General features: G+C 32.4%; 1 protein-coding gene across 2 annotated transcripts; it reads right to left on the bottom strand.

Moving 5' to 3' along the window:
• Positions 1–8,057: 8,057 nt before the first annotated feature.
• Positions 8,058–12,210, bottom strand: LOC128550714 (uncharacterized). 2 transcript variants are annotated; one of them, XR_008368387.1, is made up of 2 exons: positions 11,831–12,210; positions 8,058–8,976 (listed from the first exon to the last, which is right to left on the bottom strand). XR_008368387.1 is itself a non-coding variant. In XM_053530311.1 (2 exons), the coding sequence occupies exons 1-2, from the start codon at positions 12,089–12,091 to the stop codon at positions 8,215–8,217; spliced, it is 966 nt and encodes a 321-aa protein (XP_053386286.1). In that variant the 5' UTR covers positions 12,092–12,210; the 3' UTR covers positions 8,137–8,214. The 2 variants fall into 2 exon arrangements, 1 of the variants encoding a protein (XP_053386286.1); XM_053530311.1 differs by having other exon boundaries at positions 8,137–8,976; positions 11,888–12,210.
• Between the last annotated feature and the right edge of the window lie 654 nt (positions 12,211–12,864).

Raw genomic sequence — 12,864 nt, 5'->3', positions numbered from 1 at the left:
AATGTTTACATATAGTCGGGTAAAGTCGAGAACTTGTGTTAGAAAAATCAAAAAAGGGTTGGATTATATCTTCATAATATGTCTAGAAATTATTATAGGTTACGCGGATCTCGATAAAGTGTGATTGCATATTGTGAAATAGATACAATATCTCAATAATGTTTATCGACTTGTTGTGATTTGCTAATGAATTGGTGAATGGGTTCTAATGAAGGGAATGGGCATGAAAAGTTTGTCTCGATATATTGGACACTAGAGGCATAAGACAAGACTGGTACTACTACCACTGTGCCGAAATTACATGTGCGCCGAAAACAAAACTGTGGTTTTGTCAAGTCTGCTTAGAATAAACAATCATTATCATGTAATCATTGAACATGCAGGCACTTAATGGCACCTACGCTTGGTAGCCGACCTTAAATCTGTGTTAATTAGAAATATTTATGAGCATTGCCAATTAATTCCTTTTTACACTGTATTTGTAAATACTTCTTCATGTGTATGAAGTATTTGACCTTAAATCTGTGTTGATTGGAAATTTTTCTGAGCATTGCCAATTAATTCATTTTTTTTGCAGCGTATTTGTAAATACTTCTTCATTTGTATTTACACGAAAGGGAAACGTACACATGATTCTTGTCCAACAGTTGTAATATTTACCTAATGACACTGTTCGTTGTCAGATAAGATAAGACAATTGGCATACTTTTACATACTCATAGCATTCGGATTACCCATAACCTATTTTGCGTGCAGATGTTTGAGTACGTTTGTTTTTGTTTAAGCATAATAATTCTGTTTGTGTATGCAACTTTTGTGTTTGTAAATTGCGTTTGCATGTACTTCATGTCGTGTCCTGTTTTATCCGTAGAGTTTATGTTTGTTAAATGCGAATGTACATATCTTATGCAGTTCTATGTTCTTTCATTTAACTACCTTTAATTAATTTTAATAAATTTCGTCTGCAGATATTCATTATTATGCTTATACTTATATCGATATATATTTGTTCTAGTATTTATGCATCTGTGACAAGTCAACGGAGATTTGTTTGTAAATTTTTTGAGGGTATTGTACATCAGGAATTTTTAAAATTCTTATTAATTTGACCATTTTTTCTAACATATTTAGAAACTCACACATGTACGCGCAGGTTTTAGTACTTGTGACTTCTTCGGAATTACGTTTACTTATTCATTTTAAAAGCCGTTCATTTCCAGCAACTTTACAATTTTCCCAACAACTGTAATCAAACATCAATACTTTTTGCTCCAGTAAGGAACTGTTTGTATACATAGATCACGTTTAACCTCAATAAATCACTTTAATTAAATTTGGAAATAGGACATGAAAATAATTAGCAAGGTAAAGAACTGTTCATAAATTTACAAATATTTGATAAGTGTGTTGATGTAAAATTATAGCTCGTATATTTACGAGTTATTGTTTTAGATAGTATTTCCTTGCCCTGTTGTACTTACAAGAACAAATAGAATACATTCAATGACACTGTTAAAATGAGATATCAACACTTATTTTATATTAAAGTAACTAACTGATCGTTCCCTTAATAGATACAAAAATGATAAAAAAATTGCGGGGTGTGGGGTGGGAGGGGTGGGGGGGGGGGGGGGGCACATGAGTGCCTCTTCGCGGTGCAGTCTGGATGCATACGGATCAAATGTGATTTTTACGTAACTGAACATTTATTAGATTTTTTTATCATTAGTTAATCACGATAAAAGATAGCATCCTCTCTACAAATATTGTACACAGTATAGATGTATCAATTGTATGCACGGTCCGGACTCCAGACCATTAGTAGCCACTTCCTTATAGGAAACCCCTTTTATCATTTCAAGTCTCTGTGACGATTTGATAAAAGACATTGTGTCTGAAATCACTCGTCCTGCACCTCTGATTCGTTAGGGGAAGTTTGCAGATATTTGCTAAGAACATGTTTTCAGTGGTTCTGTAAAATTGGATATGTTAACTCCCCGTCGTTACCTTACTATGAAACTGTTAAAAACGACAAAAAACCACCACCACCACCAACAACAACAGCAAAAAAAAAAAAAAAAAAAAAAAAAAAAAAAATCCGCGACCAAGAATCGAACCGGAATCGCTGGCATTGTCGTCTAACAAACTAACCACTGCACAACTTTCTCCATTATACATTTCGGTTAATCTATACTTTTGTTTGTAATATTTTTGCTATTTGGTAAATGGTTCTCTTTCATTATTTTGATAGTATGCTGATTATGACGTTGGTTTTGTTGTTGTTGTTGTTGTTAATGATGATGATTATGATGGCAAGGCTGATTTATTTACATTGTTCATTGACCATGCTTTTAAACTCAACTCAACTCAACTCTTCTTTTATTTCAACCCTGGTACATTTACATATACAGTAAGGGCATAAAACAAAACACACTGTCTATAATATACTGACAGTGAAAGTGACGCTTAAGTAAATGTGACTATAATGTTGATGATAATGATAACGATTAGACTATGCATTTTAGTGTCCATTGGATGCCAATTACAGCAATGAATAACTATGTTGACATTTCAAAACTGTTAATTATTCAATTTGAAATTAAAGCATTAAGTATATGACTGTGTTACATTTGTTTTGGTTTACAGCTGCACAATCATTTTGTTTGATTCATATTAAAGCAGTTATTGAAGTGAAATTTCCTTTGCGGCATATGGAAAGAAAAACAAAGCCGTAGACAGTGGAAATTTACGGTATAAGGTAAAGTAGTTAGAATAACCTATTTGGTAGCAATACCTGAAGCATAATATTATCAAACCGTTGTCTTTGTTCCACTGATTTATGACAAATATCTTGATGTTAACGCTTATTACATACCTATATAAATTCTGTAGAAAAATCTTTTTTTTTTCACAATTAGATATGAACAAGCAAAAACAAAACCGTATTGTACCTTTTAAATTCCGTATTATACCTTCCGTATAGCGCACATAAAATCTTCACTTAGTTTCATTTTAATACCCATTAACATTGAAGATTTCGTTATATAACAAAATAAAAACAAAACAAAAGGGTAGAAGTATATAATAAAAGGGTCATTATAACAGTAGCTAGATTTTAACTGGAATTCTGTATTCGTCTCTTGTTGATTTTGAAAGGTCGGATCACACTCGGCGCTTGCGCACCTCGTGAGATCCGATCTGGCAAAAATCCACTCGGACCGAATACAGCATCCCAGATCGAGCTGCTGTTAAAGTAGCCTATTTCATTAACTTATTTGCTTAAACCGTGGCTAATGTAAAAGCGGAGAGGTAAAAGCTTAATGTTATTAAACCGTTGTCTTTGGTCCATTCTATTCTATTATATACGATACAGACTATACACTGGTTTATGACAAAAATATTGATGTTAACGCTTATTAAACTGTGGCTAATGTAAAAGCGGACAGGTAAAAGCTTAATGTTATTAAACCGTTGACTTTAGTGCGTTTAAGGCCCTCTATTTTGTTCTAGACTTTGCATTGCTTTATGACCAGTATATTAATCTTAAATTATTAGTTTTAAACGGTCTTGTTGTTGGATATCTAAGGAGGTGAGATTTCTCGAAACGGAAGAACGACATATGTTATACTAAATAATTTGGTTTTTGAACTGCGAATCTGGCTGTGTTGTCTGTGCTCGATACTTCCTATGGAAACGTGTAATAAGGACGACATGGGAGAGTAACTCCATAATGTACTTTTAATATTTTATTGTGTGTTGCAGATACATTGATTCTTGAGTATCTTATCTACATACATATCTTACTGCCGCCATATAATTAATAATTTTCTGCCACAGTGCCAAACTTACTGCATGTGTTTTGTGACTTTGTCGTAACTGAGTATTTGTATATTTCCTATTCTTTAAACATTTGATGATGAGACGTCAAACCCAACAAAATAAATGCCGGTAAATTAGACATTTGATTTTCTTTGTGTAAGCAGCTTCTACATTCTTCTATCATAGACGTTGCGCTGTTGATATATGTTCTTGCACTGGAGCTGAGGGAGAAGAACTGTCGATTCAAACAATACACTAGGAGTGGCGGAGTGGCATGAGAAGCACTGTCGATTCAAACAATACACTAGGAGTGGCGGAGTGGCATGAGAAGCACTGTCGATTCAAACAATACACTAGGAGTGGCGGAGTGGCATGAGAAGCACTGTCGATTCAAACAATACACTAGGAGTAGCGGAGTTTCATGAGAAGCACTGTCGATTCAAACAATACACTAGGAGTGACGGAGTGGCATGAAAAGCACTGTCGATTCAAACAATACACTAGGAGTGGCGGAGTGGCATGAGAAGCACTGTCGATTGAAACAATACACTGTTTTGTTTCTTTGTTTTGCTACAAAGGTTTAAATTTGATTAATTCACTACTGAATGAAACAACATTATTATCATTAGTTGATTTCTGGTCATCACATATTTTACTTAAATAAAAAAGGGCATAGTTTTAAATTTTTTATGATAGTTCAATTATCATTAACACTCTATATGTAGTGCGCGAAAATACTGCATTTAGTGTAAACTACTGTTTACTTTATAAATAAAAATGTCCTTTAAACCTCTGTCAATTTTAACACGATTTCTACATGTATGTAGTTTTAAAGATCCGGTTCACAGCTCAGTACAGCTTTCATTGATTTTAAAAATGTAAATAAAAGTGATTTTGAATTAACCATTGTAACATAGCATAGAGTTCACGAACAGCTCTTAACAGACTTCAGTATGTTGAGAAAGTAATTGACTGTGATATCATGATCAAAGTGTTAACAGGCAGCTCTTGACAGCCTTCACTGACGTTTAAAAAGTAAATGATTGTGATATCACTATTGCAAGCAATCAAAGAGTACAAAGACGGCTGTTGACCCCCTTCAGTGATGTTGAAAATGTTACTGACAGTTGTATTACCAATCAAAATGTTAATAGGCGGGTCTTAAATGCCTACACTGATGCTAAAATGGAACTGCCTATGAAACCACCATGTCACCAAACAAGCTGAATTTCAACAGATGTGATTACTTTCAATAACCATTTTTTTATCATTTGAATGAGGTATTTACAGGTTCTTAAGCCTTCAGTTTTATTAATACGCTGTCTTAAGGGTTTTTTTTCACTGGAAGAGGGTCTTGGTAGAACTTAGCTATGTTGTGCAGGGATGTGCTGAGATAAATTTCTGTTAAATTGACTTTAGCTTTAGAAAACGATTGGTGGAACATAGTTTAGATTAGTCTTAAGTCCTACACAGCGTTTCATATTATGTGAAAGAAGCAACTGACTAAATAGAGAAAATGTATAATATTATTATAAAATGTTTAGAAAAGCACTACTTTTAATGTTGTACATCAACTAACTTATACAACAAGAGCCATAAAGGGAGGTTATAAAAACAATGTATTGAATTATACTTTCTTCTATGGTAACAAAATATTCAAACCTATGACAAAAATATGACAAAACAGTAATCGAAATAGCTTTTGCACTAACATGTGCTTTATTTATAACACATATTTGTCAACCACTATTTTAATAGAAACATTATTACCTTTCAGTTACTTTTGACTCATTAAACAGCAAAATACAGATGAATTAAGTATGACTGTTATAAAACATATACACTAACACAGGCTTTTAATTTAAGTTTAGGTTTTTGTTTTACATGAATTAAATATGATAATATCTTTGATTTTATTCTATGACATAAATCAATTAGTTTTGATGTTACAAAAAGATATTGAGAAATAGTAAAATAGAGTTAAGCATATCATAAAATAGATGTATCGATAGATAAAAATGATTTCAAAATATACACTTTTTAGGCGCATTTCTGATTAAATTTAAGATTTCGATGAGTAATATTTGCGTTACAACGTTCACAATAGCTTCCGTCTAGTTTACCGTCAACTGTTGATGGCTTCCCAATGACGTCACGAAGTGAATCTATATGAGCAAACGTCTTGAAGGCATACGTATTTAAGAACTGTACTTCGACTTGACTTATATTGTATCTTTCGCATACAGAATGTATTGAGCTATTATGGACATGATGTCTTTTATAGTTTGGATTTGGTGACAGGTGATTTCGCCAATCTGCAGACATCTGTTTTCCACAGCATAACCGAAGTATATCCCAGTAGCGGAAATATTCAGCCATATGCTGCATTTTTGCATCTGTTATCCCAAATATAGGCTGGTATTCATAAACAACCGAATGACCTCGTTTGGAAACAAAATTGATATCAGCAACATATTTAATCGTTATATTTTTTGCTCTTATTACTTTTATATTTTGTCTAGTTAAGCTATACCGCTGCTTTTCCTTAGGCGAAAATTTAACCTTTGAAGTCATGAAAATCCAAGAATGAGACGGTATCTTAGTCAGAAACTTTGCAATTGCATGCGTTTTTATAACGATATATTTCTTTGAGTTCTTCTTGTTGTAATAGCATCCTACAGAGTTTTTCACATCTTCGTGTAGCAGTGCCATACTCAAACACAATATATTGAACTGTAGCGTTGTTGCTGTTCGTGGATGCCCATACTGTAGTATAACATTCGGAACGCTCACGGAACACGACTGAAATATAATTAAAAATGAACTATAATAAATCAACTAGGAATATGTGTACAACACGCCTAAAATAAAATAATCCAATTAGGAATATATTATAACATGTCGGAAATATAATAAATCAATTAGGAATATATCATAACACGTCGGAAATATAATAAATCAATTAGGAATATACCATAACACGTCGGAATTATAATAAATCAATTAGGAATATATCATAACACGTCGGAAATACAATACATCAATTAGGAATATATCAAAACACGTCGGAAATACATTAAATCAATTAGGAATATTTTATAACACGTCGGAAACACAATAAATCAATTAGGAATATATTATAACACGTCGGAAATAAATCATCATTTATCCCGTATTGCATGATCAAATCAATGCACACAAATATGAATTAAAGGCTCATAAGGCCTTTGTTTAAATGTGGCTGCCACATGCCACATTTTCCATTATGAACATAAAATACATAAATTTCTTGTTTTATCCTATTTCTGATAATTACGTTCTTTAATATTTGACAACGGTTTAAATATTGCTGAATATACTAGAATGTTCTGTTGAATCTATTTTTTATTACTTCCCCTTATGTGCAGTATTAAAAGTAATGATTTTCTAACCATGTTAGTACGCACTGCTCTTGTATCTGTTTTTAAGATAAGAATTAAAAGCATTATGGACCTTTAAACAATAACTGAAGTCTACAGGAAATTTTACATAACAGAATATGTGCTTGTAATTTTATTTTCATTCTGTTCAAATCTTAAATGAAACGAACGGCTCATAACAATGCAAGCTAATATTTTACAGGAAAATTTACACAATAGCTCCAAACCAAACAAGAGCTGTCACAGGAGACAGTGTGCTCTACTATTTCGATGCTGGATAGTGAAACTGGACACATTTGACGAAGCTGGAGCTGTCACTGTAGTGTTCAATGACTCCAACGTGGATAAAATATTGGATAATAGCTTGAATCTGTGTCAAAAGTATTAAATAATAAGAGAGATGAGGATCAAGTGTATCAAAACATTAAATATTATTATGTATAATTCTTAGCAAAAGGGGTCATAATTCATGAAATATTGGTGCAAGAGTGATGCACCTTGTGTCATGTTGAATCAAATCCATATAGTAATAACCAGAGATATAGTGAAAATGCATCAAAATTAACCTTTAATTCTAAGTAAAAGGGGCATAATTCATGAAAAAGCCGTGCCAGAGTTATGGACCTTGTGTCATATGATGTTGGTGATAAGGTGGAACATCTATTCTAAGTTTGAATCAACTCCATTTAGTAATAACTGAGTTGGAATGAAAGTGACTTTCGACTCATTAAACAGCAAAATACAGATGAATTAAATATGACTGTAATAAAACATATACACTAACACAGGCATTTAATTTAAGTTTAAGTTTTTGTTTTACATGAATTAAATATGATAATAACTTTGATTTTATTCTATGATATAAATCAATTATTTTTGATGTTACAAAAAGATATCGAGAAATAGTAAAATAGAGTTAAGGATATCACAAAATAGATGTATCGATAGATAAAAATGATTTCAAAATATACACTTTTTAGGCGCATTTCTGATTAAATTTAAGACTTCGATGAGTAATATTTGCGTTACAACGTTCACAATAGCTTCCGTCTAGTTTACCGTCAACTGTTGATGGCTTCCCAATGACGTCACGAAGTGAATCTATATGAGCAAACGTCTTGAAGGCATACGTATTTAAGAACTGTACTTCGACTTGACTTATATTGTATCTTTCGCATACAGAATGTATTGAGCTATTATGGACATGATGTCTTTTATAGTTTGGATTTAGTGACAGGTGATTTCGCCAATCTGCAGACATCTGTTTTCCACAGCATAACCGAAGTATATCCCAGTAGCGGAAATATTCAGCCATATGCTGCATTTTTGCATCTGATATCCCAAATATAGGCTGGTATTCATAAACAACCGAATGACCTCGTTTGGAAACAAAATTGATATCAGCAACATATTTAATCGTTATATTTTTTGCTCTTATTACTTTTATATTTTGTCTAGTTAAGCTATACCGCTGCTTTTCCTTAGGCGAAAATTTAACCTTTGAAGTCATGAAAATCCAAGAATGAGACGGTATCTTAGTCAGAAACTTTGCAATTGCATGCGTTTTTATAACGATATATTTCTTGGATTTCTTCTTGTTGTAATAGCATCCTACAGAGTTTTTCACATCTTCGTGTAGCAGTGCCATACTCAAACACAATATATTGAACTGTAGCGTTGTTGCTGTTCGTGGATGCCCATACTGTAGTATAACATTCGGAACGCTCACGGAACACGACTGAAATATAATTAAAAATGAACTATAATAAATCAACTAGGAATATGTGTACAACACGCCTGAAATAAAATAATCAAATTGGTAATATATTATAACATGACGGAAATATAATAAATCAATTAGGAATATATCATAACACGTCGGAAATATAATAAATCAATTAGGAATATACCATAACACGTCGGAAATATAATAAATCAATTATGAATATATCATAACACGTCGGAAGTACAATAAATCAATTAGGAATATATTAAAACACGTCGGAAATACATTAAATCAATTAGGATTATTTTATAACACGTCGGAAACACAATAAATCAATTAGGAATATATTATAACACGTCGGAAATAAATCATCATTTATCCCGTATTGCATGATCAAATCAATGCACACAAATATGAATTAAAGGCTCATAAGGCCTTTGTTTAAATGTGGCTGCCACATGCCACATTTTACATTATGAACATAAAATACATAAATTTCTTGTTTTATCCTATTTCTGATAATTACGTTCTTTAATATTTGACAACGGTTTAAATATTGCTGAATATACTAGAATGTTCTGTTGAATCTATTTTTTATTACTTCCCCTTATGTGCAGTATATTAAAAGTAATGATTTTCTAACCATGTTAGTACGCACTGCTCTTGTATCTGTTTTTAAGATAAGAATTAAAAGCATTATGGACCTTTAAACAATAACTGAAGTCTACAGGAAATTTTACATAACAGAATATGTGCTTGTAATTTTATTTTCATTCTGTTCAAATCTTAAATGAAACGAACGGCTCATAACGATGCAAGCTAATATTTTACAGGAAAATTTACACAATAGCTCCAAACCAAACAAGAGCTGTCACAGGAGACAGTGTGCTCTACTATTTCGATGCTGGATAGTGAAACTGGACACATTTGACGAAGCTGGAGCTGTCACTGTAGTGTTCAATGACTCCAACGTGGATAAAATATTGGATAATAGCTTCAATCTGTGTCAAAAGTATTAAATAATAAGAGAGATAAGGATCAAGTGTATCAAAACATTAAACATTAAGTATAATTCTTAGCAAAAAGGGGGCATAATTCATGAAATATTGGTGCAAGAGTGATGCACCTTGTGTCATGTTGAATCAAATCCATATAGTAATAACCAGAGATATAGTGAAAATGCATCAAAATTAACCTTTAATTCTAAGTAAAAGGGGCATAATTCATGAAAAAGCGGTGCCAGAGTTATGGACCTTGTGTCATATGATGTTGGTGATAAGGTGGAACATCTATTCTAAGTTTGAATCAAATCCATTTAGTAATAACTGAGTTAGAATGAAAGTGCATCAAAACGTTAACCTGAAATTATAAGTAAAAGGGGGGATAATTCATGAAATAATGGTGCAAGAGTTATGGCCCTTGTGTCATATGATGTGAGTGATGATGTTGAACAACTATCTTAAGTTTGAATCAAATACATTTAATAATAACTGAGATAGAGTGAATGTGCACCAAAACTTTAACCTGAAATTCTAAGTAAAAAGGGGGATAATTCATGAAACACTGATGCAAGAGTAACAGCCCTTGTGTCATATGATGTAAGTGATGATGATGTTGAGCAACTATTTTAAGTCTGAATCAAATCCATTTATTAATAACTGAGATAAAGTTAAAGTGCACCAAAACAGAGTTATGACCCTTGTGCTATTTGATGCAGGCGATGATATTGAACAACTATTTTAAGTTTGAATCAATTTCATTCAGTAATAACTGAGATAAAGTGAAAGTGCACCAAAACTTTAACCTGAAATTCTAAGTAAAAAGGGGAGATAATTCATGAAATATTGGTGCTAGAGTTACGATCCTTGTGCCATATGATGAAGGTGATGATGAGGAACAACTATTTTAAGTTTGAAGTAAATCCATCAAGTAATAACAAAGATAAAGAGAAAGTGCATCAAAACTTTAACCAAAGTGCAGACGCGGAAGGACGCCGACGCCGACGCCGGATCGAGTAGGATAGCTCTCCGTACTTCGTATAGTCGAGCTAAAAATCCAGTAACAAATTGTATCAAAATCGTGAATAAATGGTTTACGAATCGGGATTTGCCGATTTATTAACACCATCATTTGTGGATATTTTTGCAGTACCATTTATTACTGATTCATTAAAAAGTAAAGATGTAACTAAAGATGCAAATCTTAAATGTATTTTGGCGGGATATAACTGAAAAACACAGAGACACCACATAACTTCTAAAATACTGGAATTTTAACCGTTATGGAGTAGGTACAAATGTTTGATTATCTAACAACATCTGATGCATATGTTCTAAACTGTATCCAACTCTTGAGTTTTGCAATTGCTATACTATAAATAGAATCTATGTATTTCATATTGTTCTTTATTTACTAGATCATTTATTTTGCCATTTTCATAGTAAATGCTACCCTTTCTATGGAATTACAATTCATCCTTAAACTTTTTGTACCCATGCTTTCTTCCCTTAAAATAATGCTGATTCATTAGGACGACTTATTACCGATCATTAGCACGATTTCTTACCGATTTATTAGTACCACTGATTTCCAAATTCCTTTCATTTCAACTTCAGCACAACCAATTTCATACCGATTCATGATTTACCAAAACAAAGACATGTTATGTTACCGATTTATTACCGATTCATTAGCTCATTTCCATCGTGATAAAATCGTGAACAAATCACCCGATTTGTTCACCATTTATAACACCGATTCATTCCAATCCTTTTTGTTGTTGTTTGGGAGAATACATGCATGTAATTTTATTTTCATTTTGTTCAAATCTTAAATGAAACAAACTGCTCATATAATGCAAGCATACATTTTACGATGTAGACTACAGTTTAATTTTCTAAATATGGCAATGAAACTTCTGTACTTGACATTCCATGGTATTGTTTGCATCCGATTGTAGTTTTTCATGTCTGAAACTTGGCAAAGGTGGTTCCATTATGTCCGATGAATATTTAGTCTGAGAAATACTTTGATAAAAGTAATATATCATTACAACACCTGTAACAACAGTACACACGCATGAAAGAACACAGCCATTTTTACATTTAGATTTAAAATCTGAATCCATCTTGATATTCCTAAATAACAGAATGTCTCATGTATCCGATTTAAGTAACATATTTAAAGCCACTACAAAAGTCCGGAATAAGATTTATAGTGTCCCCAATACACACCAAATGTTGTCAAATACATACATGAGTATAAATAACTGAAAACTGTGAGCTGATATTTATAGAAGCTGGCGTATATATACATTCATGAATAGCGAGTAAAGTTAAAGTTGTATAAACTGTAAGCAGCCAGGTGTAAGATCATTTTAATATTAAGATATATGAATAGAGTAAAGGTAAGGTGTACACACCAAATCCAATTAGTTTTACATGACAAAGGGTTTGGGTAATAAACAGTCACACATCGCTTTATTTCATATTGGCATAAAATTAGATTTAAATTGTAAGCTTTGTTAAAATGCACTTTTCTATGTGTGAAATTAAGCAAATTTCGGCCACCTTTATGTTTGATATTTGAAGGATGCATGCATAATGTATCGCTACGATACATATAAACCTCTGCATGATACCAAACATCAAATTTATGAAACATCAATGGTAGTTCTAAATAAGCTCTGATTGAATAGAAAAGTATAGATAGATATTTACGCTTGAGAGTTTAGTTTTAAGTTACTAAGTATTCAGAATGGCGAACTGGTTACGCGAGAGTCTGTCTGCCTTGCGGGCGATGTTTAATACTGAATCTACGCTGTCATTTTTTCATAATATTTATTTTCATTCAATGATTTTTAAGTTAAGTTTTACTTATATTTTTTCCCATTATCGCCAT

The sequence above is a fragment of the Mercenaria mercenaria genome, chromosome 18 (assembly GCF_021730395.1).
Source record: "Mercenaria mercenaria strain notata chromosome 18, MADL_Memer_1, whole genome shotgun sequence".
Classification (NCBI taxonomy): Eukaryota; Metazoa; Mollusca; class Bivalvia; order Venerida; family Veneridae; genus Mercenaria; species Mercenaria mercenaria.
Note: the sequence above shows the minus strand (reverse complement) of the source record. Positions and strands in the feature narration are given on the sequence as shown.